Source organism: Bubalus kerabau, chromosome 1 (genome assembly GCF_029407905.1).
Source record: "Bubalus kerabau isolate K-KA32 ecotype Philippines breed swamp buffalo chromosome 1, PCC_UOA_SB_1v2, whole genome shotgun sequence".
Taxonomy (NCBI): Eukaryota; Metazoa; Chordata; class Mammalia; order Artiodactyla; family Bovidae; genus Bubalus; species Bubalus kerabau.
In genome coordinates, this window is record NC_073624.1 from 186,389,458 (window position 1) to 186,403,054 (window position 13,597).

The following is a 13,597-nucleotide window of genomic DNA, read 5'->3' on the forward strand; positions in this document are numbered from 1 at the left end:
AGTCGCCCTGCTGGGGCTGAGGGCTTTAGACCCCCTGGGACAAGTCAGGCTCTGAGCCCCGTCTTCCAGGACACAAGAAATACAACAGGGCTAGGATAGATAGCTCCAGTAACCCACACTGGGACAGACGGCTCTGCGGGGACCTGGCCCCACCTGCTGGTGGCTTCCGAGTTAGAAAATTTCAGATTGCAAAATAGACGGGCCTCAGAGGTTAGATGGAGAAGGAAACGGCAACCCACTCCAGTACTCTTGCCTGGGAAATCCCATGGACAGGGGAGCCTGGCGGGCTACAGTCCATAGGGTCACAAAGAGTCGGACACGACTGAGTTATTGAGTATGCATACCAGAGGTTAGAGGGTCAGATCGAGTCAGAAACTCAGCCTGGGGTCTGGAACTCAGCGGCTCAGCCTGGGAGTTAGGGTCTCAGCTGAAATTGGGGTTCATCCCAGGTGGGCACCACAATTGGGATGGGACCTGACTAGGATCGGAGGTTTAGGAGAGGGGTGAGCCATTAGTCGAAGGCCTGGGACTCAAACGAAGGTCCACAGGTCTGTCCTAATCTGAGGTCAGGGCTCAGTCTTTATCTGAGATCTGTCTAGGTGTAAACTCAGCCAGAGATTAAGGCTCAGTAGAGTTGACTCATTGGAAAAGACTCTGATGCTGGGAGGGATTGGGGGCAGGAGGAGAAGGGGACGACAGAGGATGAGATGGCTGGATGGCATCACCGACTCGATGGACGTGAGTTTGAGTAAACTCCGGGAGTTGGTGGTGGACAGGGAGGCCTGGCGTGCTGCGATTCATGGGGTTGCAAAGAGTCGGACACGACTGAGTGACTGAACTGAACTGATAGGCTGAGAGTAGAAGGGGAAGGGAGAGCTGCGTTTCAGCTGAAGTCAGGACTCAGCCGCAGGTAGGCGCTCAGCGTGGTGCTGGGGTTCAGCCTGAATCAAGATTGTCCTGGATTCTGGGGATGGGACTCCATCCAGTGGCCTCACTCCAGGATAGAAGTGTCCGCCGAAGCCTGGTAACTCAGTCTGGGATCATAGGTCATTCCAGGGTCATGATTTAGCCTGGGGCCAGGTTTTGGCCTCTCGGTGGATCTGCAAGATTAGGAAAACAAGACAGGCTTTAGCAAATGCAAGTGTTTACCAAAAGCCTGAGCTTTGGCAGGGAGCCACATCCCCAGGGGAAAAAGGGGAAGTCTGTCCTTAGGGATATTGGGAGATGTAGTTTATTGTATGCCCCCATTGAGTTGTTTGCTGCCCCACCCCCTCCAACCTTGCGTTGTGGGTAATGTAGTTCTGAACGGATCTGTCAGTTAAGAGTGGGTGGAGGAATTCCTCTTCAGGGAAGGGTATCAGATCTATCACAATTGGCTGGATGCGCTGTCCATCAACTTACATCCGGGACAATCTTTCTAGTGATTGGTGGGTGTAAAGGCGGGGTTAAGCAATATTAGCATTCCCATTCGGGACTGGTGCTGTCCATTTGGTGTCTTACAGGGGGCGGGCACGAGAGGAGGCAACCGGTGATTGGCTGAGAGGGCTCAAAAAGCAGAAGGGTCGGCCCCCACCGTGCGGCGATTGGCTCACCGGTAGGCGGGCCTGGGGGCGTCAGAGGCGGAGTCAAGGGAGGCGGTGGCTCCAGAGATGGCAGTGAGCGAGAGGAGGGGGCTCGGCCGTGGGAGCCCCGCGGAATGGGGGCCGTGGCTACTTCTGCTGCTGCTGTTAGGCGGTTCCTCTGGACGCATTCACCGGCTGACGCTGACGGTGAGTCCCGCCGCGTGGCGGTCTGGGGTGCGGGGCACAGCTTTGGCCCGGAAAAGCCCCTAGCTTGGAGTGGTCTCGTCCTATCTCCCCCGCTCCTTATGCGGGATGGAGAGGTCCAGCGCCCCCTGCTTCAGGCCAGGAGTGGTCTCGCCAGAGGAGCCCTCTCCGTGGTTCTTTTGAAGATGCCTGGCCTGCCGCGCTGGGGTCGTCCCTTGCCCACAGCGGGTGGGGCTTCACCTCTGGGGACCCAGGACTCTGAGGCCTTTAAATTCTTGGGATCGCTTTGGGGCTGCTAGGGACCCTTGACGCCGCCCAGGGAAGTCCCTGGGGGTTCTAGAATGAGAGTACTAATTGGGATCTTGGGGACTCAGTTGGAACCTAAAAATTTTCCGAGAAGTGAGGACCAGGGTCCCCAAGATGCGTAACCCTGCTTTACGGGTGATGCCCACCTCGTAGGGAGAATTCCACGTATCCCAGACCTTCTCTTCCTGGACTCTCCGAATGGTGGCCAGAGGATCCCGAACCATTCTGTGCTTACTTGGAATTGGTCTGGGATCATGGCCTACAGGGGTGGCCCTCTCTTCCTCTCCCGTCACCCTTTGAACCTGTCCTAAATACAGAGATACCGGGAGGGGGCCGAAGCCCTTGGCGGAATCTCGTGCCAGAGCCCTGGGGCTGGGCTGGTGGGAAGTCTGAACTGTCTCTGTTTCCTTGGTCTCCGGCAGGGGGAGAAGCGAGCAGACATCCAACTGAACAGCTTTGGTTTCTACACCAACGGCTCCCTGGAGGTGAATCTGAGCCTCCTGAGGCTAGGCCGCCAGGATACAGAAGAGAAGGCCCCGCTGGTGAGGGGCTTTGGGAAATTTGCTGGAGGAGGGAGATGTGCACGAGTTTCTGAGCCCACCCACTCCCCCCCAGTTCTGGATTCACATCCTAGCTCTGCCTCACCCTTGTGATCGTGGGCCAGTCCTTTGGTCTCTCTGAGTTTCCATTTGCTTATCTGTAACTGAGGAATATTTGCTTATCTGTAACTGAGGAGAAGGCAATGGCAACCCACTCCAGTACTCTTGCCTGGAAAACCCCATGGATGGAGGAGCCTGGTAGGCTTCAGTCCATGGGGTCGCTGAGTCGGACACGACTGAGCGACTTCACTTTCACTTTTCACTTTCATGCGTTAGAGAAGGAACTGGCAACCCACTCCAGTGTTCTTGCCTGGAGAATCCCAGGGACGGGGGGAGGCGGGGCTGATAGGCTGCCATCTATGGGGTCACACAGAGTCGGACACGACTGACGTGACTTAGCAGCAACTGAGGAATAATTTCTCAGGCTATACACGGAGCTGGTGAGAGGGGAGCCTACCAGTGAACGGGACAGCCCCAGTTCCTGCAGTCAAAATCAGAGGCTAGTGTTATTGAATCCCCTCTGGGTACCCATATACTGCAAATAAATTTCCATGAGTCTGTTCTGTCATAGCCACCTTTCAGGATCCCTGTGAAAATATTATACCTGTAAACCAAATTTTACAGGTGTTTGTATAGACTCAGAGGTATGTGGCTTACTCAAAGTCCCAGAGCTTGGATGTAGATCCAAGTGTGTTGGATTCCAGAGCCCAAGGCAGGAAGCCGTAAACATTCTATTTATTTTTTGCATAATCATTTTAAATTGGGGGCGGGGAGGGGGGGAGAGGAACCAGCGAAGGTCTCCTGGAGGAAATGACATCCCAGTCGAGTGGTTAGGAGTTAAAGGAAGAGGATTGGGGTGCTGGGGGCAAGTGGGAAAAGTCAGTGAATGCAGGATCTCCCCCTTAGTAGGTATTAAGGAAATTCGAGGTTATGTGTCTGTTGCCACTGATAGAGGTCCTTGCTGGTGTCCCCCACCTCACAGTTTGTTTTCTTTCCACTTGCCAGGTGGGGTTCAGTCTGACCCGGGTGAGATCTGGCAGCATTCGCTCCTACTCAGTGAGTGGTAGGGGTGGAAGTGGGGAGAGGAGGGTGGAGGGGCCGAGGCAGAGGAAGGGGAGGGTTGTCTGTCGGCCTCTGAAACTCAAAGGCCCCTGGTCCTCTCCCAGAGAGGAAGGGAGAGACTCACCCTTGTCCCGGGGAAGGAGGAGAGGATGGGGAGGGAGGCAGGGTGGGCCTGGACCAGTGGGTGGGGGTAACCAAAGCTCCCTACTGCCCACCCTCCAGAATCGGGACTCCCATGAGTGTCCTCTCCGGAAAAACAGTAGCAGCCTCCTGGTTCTCTTCCTCATCAACACCAAAGATCTGGAGTGAGTATGGGGGCTACCCTAAAGATCCATCACTGGGGTGTCCCTTGTTGTGATACCCATGTGAGCTGATCAGGTGGAATGAGAACCAGCCAGAAAGAACCTTATGCCTTTGGAGAAAGCCACTCGCTTTTGTTGTTGTTAAATTTTAGTTATTTATTTTTGGCTGCACTGGGTCTTTGTTGCTGCACATAGGCTTTCTCTACTGGTGGCGAGCAGAAGCTACTCTCTCCCTACCCAAGATGCTCTGGCTTCTCATTCCTATGGCATCTCTTATTGCAGAGCACGGGCTTTAGGGCATTCGGGCTTCAGTAGGTTCGGCAGGTGAGCTCTAGAACGCAGGCTCAGTGGTTGTGGTGCATGGGCCTAGATGTTCCGTGGCATAGGGGATCCTCCCAGACCAGGGATTGAACGCATCTCCCCTGCATTTGGCAGGTGGATTCTTTACCACTGAGCCACCAGGGCAGCCCTCCCTGGTGGTACAGTGGATAAAAATCCACCTGCCAATGAAGGAGAGGCAGATTCGATCTCTGGATCAGGAAGATCCCCTGGAGTAGGAAATGGCAACCTGCTCCAGTATTCTTGCTTGGAGAATCCCATGGACAGAGGAACCTGGAGGGCTACAGTCCATAGGGTCCCAAAGAGTTGGACAGAACTGAAGTGACTTAGCATGCACACATGACCAGGGAAGCCTGACAGCATTTTCTTATTAAATAAGGTGTACTTCAGTAGAATGAGTGACTCTTTGTCATGGGAAGTAACAGATAATCCCTGGTGCTGGCAACACAGGGATGTGGCAGCCATCTCGATGGATGGTGGCCAAATGCTGCCACTTGATGACCACTGGTAGAACCCCCCAAGAGAGCAGACCCTGAGGACCTGAGTGGCCATTGAGTCCCTCAGCACAGCTGGTGTTCCTGACCTCGGGCTTCAGCCTCCCCACATCATCCCCAGGGTCCAGGTACGAAAGTATGGGGAGCAGAAAAAGCTGTTCATCTCTGCTGGGCTCCTCCCAGAATCACCCTCCGAACCAGGGCTCCCGAAGTCAGAGCACATGGTCACCCCCAAGGTGGACCACGGTGAGTCGGGCTGGGAGGAGTGGGTGGGCAGGGGTGCTCCATACATTCCCCCATCGTTCTGCTGTCTGTCCATCTCTGATCTCACCTGTGTTTCACCAGCAGGGACCACTGCTGCACCTGACAAGGCCAAGTCAAAACCCACAGGATTACAAGGGGACCGGCAGGTATGGGAAGCCAGGGCAGGAGGGAGGAAGGCCCCACCCCCATAGGGGGCAGCTGATGCTCCATCGACTCACTCTGTCCCCCCCCAGGGTGTCAGTGGGAAGGACCAGGAGCTGGTATTGGGCCTGGGCCACCTCAACAACTCCTACAATTTCAGTGTGAGTATCCGGGAGTGCCTGCAGCACCTCCCCTCCACAAAGTGGGGACGCCCCCAAGTTGAGGTCCCCTCTCCCCTCTGTCCGCCCCGCCTCTCAGTTCCATGTAGTGATCGGCTCTAGGGCTGAGGAAGGCCAATACAACCTCAACTTCCACAACTGTGACAACTTGGTGCCAGGCCGGGAGCAGCCGTTTGACATCACGGTGAGTGGAGGGGGAGGGCAGTGGGTTCATGGAGCCCTCACTGCGGGCCAGGTACCCCATGTGCATCAGGGAGACGGGAAATCTGAGGATCAGAAATGAGAGAACGGAACCTGGAGACTCACACTCAGGGCCCAGCATGTCTGGAGCTAGCCTGCAACCCCCTGTCCCCCACTGCTTCCTCCCCAGGTAATGATCCGGGAGAAGAACCCCGAGGGCTACCTGTCAGCGGCGGAAATCCCTCTTTTCAAGCTGTACATGGTCATGTCCGCATGCTTCCTGGGCGCCGGCATCTTCTGGGTGTCCATCCTCTGCAAGAACACGTAATGCCCTTGATCCTGGGGGTCCTCCACCTCCTGTCTCCCCACTTTCCCATCCTTGCCCCTGACCAATGCCCTCTCTCTTCTGTCCCTCATCTCTCCTCCCCCTCCAGGTACAACGTCTTCAAGATCCACTGGCTCATGGCAGCCCTGACTTTCACCAAGAGCGTCTCTCTTCTCTTCCACAGTGTGAGAGTCTGGGGCCAGGAACAGCGTGGGGTGGGCTGGAGTCTCTGGGGCCAGGAAAAAGCCCCTACAAGCCACTCCCCAAATCTCTGCAGACCCTGGGCTGGAGAGTTCCATATGTCCATCCGAGTGTCCATCCATTTTATCACTGTAGCCAGCTTTCCATCCAGCCCTTCTGTCCAGCTGTGATAGCCCACCTTTCAGTCTGACTATTTGTGGGTCCAGCTGTGACTATCAACCAGGCCGATTGTCTAACTGTCGATCCGTCCGACTGTGACCTTCCCTCCATTGTCGCGGGTGTGACTGTCTCTTTCTCTGTCCACGCACCATCCTGATTGGAACCGTCCGTTCCTGTCCCCTTCCTGGTCATCCATCCATCAGTGATTGTGCATGTTCCCAAACCACCATCCATCCACCCTCCCCATTCCCCTGTCCATCTGTCTGAATGTCAATCCATCCACCCACCTCCAGATCAACTACTACTTCATCAACAGCCAGGGCCACCCCATCGAAGGCCTCGCTGTCATGCACTACATCACGCATCTGTGAGTGCCCCTTTCTGCTGGGCAAGGTGGTGGGGAGGCAGACAGGGGAGGGCTGGGCCCCCAGGGTCTCACCACACCTCCTACCTCCCTCTGCCAGGCTGAAGGGTGCCCTCCTCTTCATCACCATTGCCTTGATCGGCTCCGGCTGGGCCTTCGTCAAGTACGTGCTGTCAGACAAGGAGAAGAAGATCTTTGGGATAGTGATCCCACTGCAGGTGCCTAGGGAGGTCCCAGGGGCGGGGCTGGTGGGCGTGGCTACACACACCCAGTCCTCCGCCCACCTGCCCCGCCCCCTGCCCCCGCAGGTCCTGGCCAACGTGGCCTACATTGTCATGGAGTCCCGCGAGGAGGGTGCCAGCGACTACGGTATCTGGAAGGAGATCCTCTTCCTGGTGGATCTCATCTGCTGTGGCACCATCCTGTTCCCCGTGGTCTGGTGAGGACCCCCACTGGGCCCCTCCCGCCGTGGGCCCGGGCGGGGGCAGTACTGACTGCCCCCTGTGTCCCTCCCTCCGTCCCAGGTCCATCCGGCATCTCCAGGACGCGTCTGGCACTGATGGGAAGGGTGAGACTGTGCCCGGGGCCCTTGGCTGGCTGCTGGTCCCTCTTGCTGACCCCTGGATGCTCCTCCCATCCCTCCTCTGACTGCCTCTCCTCCCACTTACCTTCCCTTGCACATCCCTCTCCACCCAAATGTCCTCTCCTCCACCCCTGACCCCTTCGTCCTGCCCCCAGAGTCCTTCCCTTGACCCCCACTCTCTGTGCCCACCGTTCAGTGGCAGTGAACCTGGCCAAGCTGAAGCTGTTCCGGCATTACTATGTCATGGTAGGAACCCTCTGCTCACTCGGGAAGTTTGGGAGGCGGTGGTGGAGCGGGGCGAGGGGGCGGAAGACAGCCAGCTCATTAGCAAGCACACCACCCTAACGCCTCCATCTGCAGTCCCTTGGAGCCCGGCCCCCCTGGCCCCTACCCCAGTTATCCCCAGCGGTGCCGGTGGTCTCATCCCCCGGTGGCCTCTCACCCCCATGCCCCTGCAGGTCATCTGCTACATTTACTTCACACGGATCATTGCCATCTTGCTTCGGGCGGTCGTGCCCTTCCAGTGGCAGTGGCTGTACCAGGTGAGCACAGAGGCCCCAGGAGGGGCGGAGGGTGAGCCAGACAATAGCGGTGGAGGCAGGGGGAGTGTGCCTGACACTCCCACTGCACCCCCTCGACCCCTGAGGGGATGAGACCACCGGGACCCCTGGGGATGCCTAGGGTGGGGGCCGGGGAATTATCGGTGGAGGGCAGGGGGGCCGGGCTTCAAGGGACTGCAGATCGAGGGGTTAGGGTGGGTGTACGTACTAACGAAAGGGCTGTCGTCCGTTCCCCCCACCCACCCCCCACCTCCGCCTCCCAAACTTACCAGCTCTTGGTGGAGGGCTCCACTCTCGCCTTCTTCGTGCTCACGGGCTACAAGTTCCAACCCGCAAGGGATAACCCGTACCTGCAGCTACCCCAAGAGGATGAGGAGGACATGCAGATAGAGCAAGTGTGAGCCCTAGGGCTGGGGTGGGTGGGGCTTTGGCAGCGAGGGGCGGGGCCTGGGGCGGGGCCAGGAGGCTCTGGGGTGGGTGTGGTGGGGCTGAGTGGGTGGGCCTAGGCAGTGGGGAGGAGAGGAGGGAGCCAGTCTCAAAGCACAGGTGGGTGGGATCTGGGCGAGGCCGGGAGGCTCGGGGTGGGCGTGGTGAGCTTCTAGGGTGAGACTTGGCTCCCCTCAACTCCTGGACCACCTCCTTACTCTCTGCCTGTAGAATGACCGATTCTGGGTTCCGGGAAGGCCTGTCCAAAGTCAACAAAACAGCCAGCGGGCGGGAGCTGTTGTGATCAGGTCTCCACCTCAAACAGCCCTTCGACCTTCTTCCTCCTCGTCTCTTCAGACATTCCCTGCTCCGGCTTCTCCCAAAGACAGTGAGGGGAGGAGGGGGCCGGTGCTCACAGGGCACCCAGCATCCTGGGACCAGAGTTCCTGGAGCCCGTTCAGAAGATGACCGACAGCCTCCATCCCCCACAGATGTTGAGCACCATGGCCCCACCCGGGACCACCCCCCCACTTGCAGCTGTACAATAATGACCCATCTGTTTTGTTACGCTGGTCTCTTGCCTTTTGGGGGGTTGGAGAGCGCATGCAGAGGCTGTTTGGAATTTAGAGACCCCTGGTGGGGATGGGGGCGGGGGTTGAGGGTGCAGTACCCATTACTTAACACGGTCAGTAAATATCAATTGAGCCACCACTGCATGCCTGCCCCACACAGGACACAGCAGTGACCACAGCCCACGCCAAATCCCAACACTTAAGTGCCTGCTTCCAGCACAGGGTCCTGACCCAGCCTGGGGAGTCAGAGGTGAGCAGAGAGAGAAGAAAGGGAGGAAAAAATGGTTGATTGGATGACCGCAAGTGGCTCAGTGTCATATCTTTTTGCCTTTTCATACTGTAAAACATTTCTCTCACAATGGAAACAGTGAGAGACTTTATATTTGGGGGCTCCAAAATCACTGCAGATGCTGACTGCAGCCATGAAATTAAAAGATGCTTGCTCCTTGGTAGAAAAGCTGTGACCAACCTAGAGAGCATATTAAAAAGCAGAGCCATTACTTTGCCCACAAAGGTCCATCTAGTCAAAGCTATGGTTTTTCCAGTAGTCATGTATGGATGTGAGAGTTGGACTAGAAAGAAAGCTGAGCGCTGAATAATTGATGCTTTTGAACTGTGGTGTTGGAGGAGACTCTTGCGAGTCCCTTGGACTGCAAGGAGATCCAACCAGTCAATCCTAAAGGAAATCAGACCTGAATATTCATTGGAAGGACTGATGCTGAAGCTAAAGCTCCAATACTTTGGCCACCTGATTCGAAGAACTGACTCATTGGAAAAGACCCTGATGCTGTGAAAGATTGACAGCAGGAGAAAAGGGGTGAGATGGTTGGATGGCATCACTGACTGGATGGACATGAGTTTGAGAAAGCTCAGGGAGTTGATGATGGACAGGGGAGCCTAGCACGCTGCAGTCCATAGAGTTGCAAAGAGTCGGACACGACAGCGTCTGAACTGAACTGAAATGAGGTGGCTCAGGCTGAGTGCTGTGTGCCACACCCTAGTCTAAAGCCTCCAGGGTCTTTAGAAAAGCTTATGAAGCACAGAAAGACTGTTTAACTTGCCCAAGGTAACACAGCAAAATGTTGGAAGGCTCGAGACTCAAAACATCAGCAGTCTGGTTCCAGGGCTGCCCTTTACCATGGTATGCACTGCCCGTTCTGCACCCAGACTTGCCCCCAAGCCTCTTGATCTTGCCCGCATTTGCTGTGCAGCCTGTTAAGTAGCTTAACCTCTCTGTTTCCTTTCATGTAAAATGGGGACCCCAGAGAGCTGAGTATCACACATCATGATGGGAATCTGGCTCAGCACAGTACCCTGCAACACAGCCTGACCATTTGTGAATTTTCCCCAACCTCCAGGAGTGCAGATTAGAGGTGCACCTGTGCACACATCTGTGCACACACCTGTGGGCAGGTGCCCATGATGCATTTTGCTCCGCCCCACTTCGCCCTTCATCTAGAGCACTCAGAACCTCTTCTGGAGCCCTGAGAAATATTCCTTGGTGGGGACTGCAGGCATGGATGGGCCAGGGGGAGGCAGTCAGGCTGGGGTCAAGGCCATCTGCAAGCGGAAACAGGTCCAGCTAGGGCCCAGATGAATATATATAGCCCAGCCAGACAAAGAAGGAAGTGGGAAGGCATTGCAGGCTGAGGAAATTCTGCAGCAAGGCGATGCCCAGAACAGTTTGCAAGTTCCTCTACAGGTCTGGCGGGGGTCAGGGTGAGGGCAAGAGCAACTGGCAGAAGCCTAAAGGCAGGCAGACATTCTTGGACTTTATGCTGGGGCCCACGGGAGCCAAGAAGAGTTTAAAGCAATGAGGGACTTGGTTGTCCGGGGATGATGTTTTATTCTTCGTGTGTGTTAGGGCATATGGCTCTCCCAAGTTGTCCCCTCCCTAATCCCCACGGCCTGGGACTGTGTCCCCTTACATGACAAGAGGCACTTTCCATGTGTGATTCAATTAAGCATGTTAGAATGAGGAATGATTCTGGATTGTTCAGATGGATGCATTGTCATTACAAGAGTCCTTTTAAGAGGGGGGCACTTCGCAGGTGGCTCAGATGGTCAAGAATCTGCCTGCAATATAGGAGACCCAGGTACGATTCCTGGGTCAGGAAGATCCCCTGGAGAAGGGAATGGCAACCTGCTCCAGTATTCTTGCCTGGAGAGTCCCATGGACTGAGGAGCCTGGTGAGCTATAGTCCATGGGGTCACAAAGAAATGGACACGACTCAGTGACTAATACTAGGAGGGTCAGGATCAGAGAATGAGATGTGATGATGAAAGTGATGTGGGGTCTTTTGTTTGGTTGAGTTTTGGTTTGGTTTTTGGCTGTGTCAGGTCTTAGTTGCTGCACGCAGAATCTTCAATTTTTGTTGCAGCATGTGGGATCTTTAGTTATGGCACTCAGGATCTTTTATTTGCTCCCTGTGGGATCTAGTTCCCCAACCAGAGATGGAACTCAGGTCCCCTGCATTCAGAGCGCAGAGTCTTAGCCAGTGGACTGAAGAGAAGTCCCTAGAGTCATGCATTTTGAAGATGGAAGAAGCCATGAGCCAAGGAATGCAGGCAGCCCATAGAAGCCGGAATAGCCCTGATACAGATTCTCCCCTAGAAATTCCAGAAGAAACACAGCCCTCCTGACACCTCAATTTCAGACTTCAGCCCTCCAGAACTGTAGGATAATAAACATATTGTTTCAAGCCACCAGAACTGTGGTCATCAGAAATTCTGGAGACCACCTGCCTGCTTCAAATCTCAGCTGCTACCAGCTAGAGGCTCTTAACCAAGTGGCCAAAGCCCTCAGTTTCTTTATCTGTAAAATGGGGATAGTAATAGCACCTAACGGGCTTGCCCAGTGGCTCAGTGGTAAAGAATCCACCTGCCAATGTAGGAGACTTGAGTTTGATTCCTGGGTTGGGAAGATGCCCTGGAGAAGGAACTGGCAACCCACCCCAAAATTTTGCCTAAGAAATCCCACGGACAGAGGAGCTTGGTGAGCTCCAGCTCGTGGGGTCACAAAAGAGTCAGACACAACTGAGTGACTAAACAACAGTAGCACCTAAGGCATTCAGAATAAACAAGATGTGCAAAGCTAAGATGCATAAAGTCAATAAGATGCTGCCCCTGAGAGGTTCACAGTCATTAGCATGTATTCTGGTATTACGCATCATAATTTTGTAGAAGGAATACAAAGGTGTGTTTTAGAAAAAAATCCCCAGGAACCTCCCTGCCAGTTCAGTGGTTAAGGCTCCACACTTGCAGTTTGAGAGGCGCAGGTTCAATCCCTGGTCAGAAAACTAAGATCCCACATGCTGCACCATGAGCCCAAAGGTAGGGGGGATCCCCAGTTGCTGTGCACTAGATGACCTGGAAGAGGTGAGTTTACAGCAAGGAGGCCAGGGACCACAGGGGTGGAAAGAAGGATGGGTGGGGAGAGACAACCAAGGGGTCCCAGGGAGGATTATAGGGGATGAGGGAGAGGGAGGAAGAGGGAACTCTGGCTTGGAGGCCTGGAGGGGCTGTCACTGAAATAAGGCAAGAGAAAGGAGAAGCAGATGTTAGTAAAAATAAAAATACAGTTCAAGTACATCCTGCATGCACCAAGTGCTGGGCGCCTGTCTGACCACTGGCTTGCCTGATGAGAGGTGCTGTCACCCCAAAACTCAGAGGGAGGTTCCATAGCTGCAATGTCTAATTTAAAGATGAGGAACAGAGGCTGGGAGAAGGCAGAGCTGGAGTCAAAACTTCTGGCTTGGAATTCACTGGTGGTCCAGTGGTTAGGACTCCATTGTCACTGCTGATGGCCTGGGTTCAATCCCTGGTTTGGGAACTAAGATTCTTCAAGCTGAGTGGCACCGTTCAAGAAAAAAGAAAAAAAAAAAAACACCCCTGGCCCCTGTATCCCCCAAAGTGGAGGGTTCCTGGTGTCTCTGCTTGCATATGCATGAGTTGGTGGGGGAAAGGAGCCAGAGGGCAAATGGATGGGTTCCGTCAGGTCAAGGTTAGCCCAAGTTAATGAGTAACAAGTAGGGGAGAAGGGGGAGCCTAGGCTGCTGGTAGGGGAGGTGGAGGTGGGGACAGGCTCTGGGTCCTGGAGAGAAATTTCCAGAAAGCAGTTTAGCACCCATCCTGGAATGGGTGGGGGTGAAGCGTGAGGAAGATGGATCTCAGCTGCTCCCAGATGTGGCCACGGCTGTGTGGGGAAAGGGTGGGGTTGGGGAGATAACAGTACTAAGGCAAATGCAGAGAACTGAAGGGGAGAGGGGCACCTGTGCTCCCGTCACTCAGAAATCACGCCCATTTCTGCCCCCCTCCCCATTCTATTTGCACCCTAGCTAGCATTGCCAGACAAAATACAGGATGCCCAGTTAAATCTGTATTTCAGATAAGTAACAAATATTTTGGGTTTCTCTGGTGGCTCAGTGGTAAAGAATCCACCTGGTAATGCAAAACGACTGGGGTTCAATCCCTGATCCAGGAAGATCCCCTGGAGAAGGAAATGGCAACCCACTCTAGAATTCTTGCCAGGGAAATCCCATGGACAGAGGGCCCTGGTGGGCTACAATCCATGGTGTTGCAAAAGAGTTGGGCACAACTTAGGAACTAAACAACAACAAGCAAACATATTCTGTTTGTGTAAGAGTCTCCTAGGGGGCATCCCTGATGGTCCAGTGGTTAGGACTCTGGGCTTCCAGTGCAGGGGGTCCTGGGTTTGTTCCCTGGTCGGGAAACTAAGATCCTGCAAGATGTATGGCATGGCCAAAAAAAAAAAA

At 54.7% G+C, this 13,597-nt stretch overlaps 1 protein-coding gene and 1 long non-coding RNA gene across 4 annotated transcripts; one reads left to right on the forward strand and one right to left on the reverse strand.

The window, feature by feature from the left end:
* Positions 1 to 712: 712 nt before the first annotated feature.
* Positions 713 to 8,817, forward strand: GPR108 (G protein-coupled receptor 108). 2 transcript variants are annotated; one of them, XM_055546202.1, is made up of 19 exons: positions 713 to 738; positions 1,503 to 1,769; positions 2,495 to 2,614; positions 3,677 to 3,727; positions 3,956 to 4,038; positions 4,990 to 5,114; positions 5,214 to 5,278; positions 5,366 to 5,434; positions 5,532 to 5,636; positions 5,823 to 5,956; positions 6,067 to 6,142; positions 6,611 to 6,684; positions 6,782 to 6,899; positions 6,990 to 7,120; positions 7,206 to 7,249; positions 7,461 to 7,510; positions 7,723 to 7,806; positions 8,097 to 8,221; positions 8,482 to 8,817. In XM_055546202.1, the coding sequence occupies exons 2-19, from the start codon at positions 1,650 to 1,652 to the stop codon at positions 8,552 to 8,554; spliced, it is 1,647 nt and encodes a 548-aa protein (XP_055402177.1). In that variant the 5' UTR covers positions 713 to 738; positions 1,503 to 1,649; the 3' UTR covers positions 8,555 to 8,817. The 2 variants fall into 2 exon arrangements, with proteins under 2 accessions (XP_055402177.1, XP_055402187.1); XM_055546212.1 differs by having other exon boundaries at positions 5,217 to 5,278.
* Positions 4,535 to 6,852, reverse strand: LOC129626774 (uncharacterized). 2 transcript variants are annotated; one of them, XR_008702196.1, is made up of 3 exons: positions 6,762 to 6,852; positions 5,856 to 5,944; positions 4,535 to 4,655 (listed from the first exon to the last, which is right to left on the reverse strand). It is a non-coding gene; the product is annotated as an uncharacterized LOC129626774 (long non-coding RNA). The 2 variants fall into 2 exon arrangements; XR_008702197.1 differs by lacking the exon at positions 4,535 to 4,655 and adding an exon at positions 5,591 to 5,718.
* Positions 8,818 to 13,597: the final 4,780 nt, after the last annotated feature.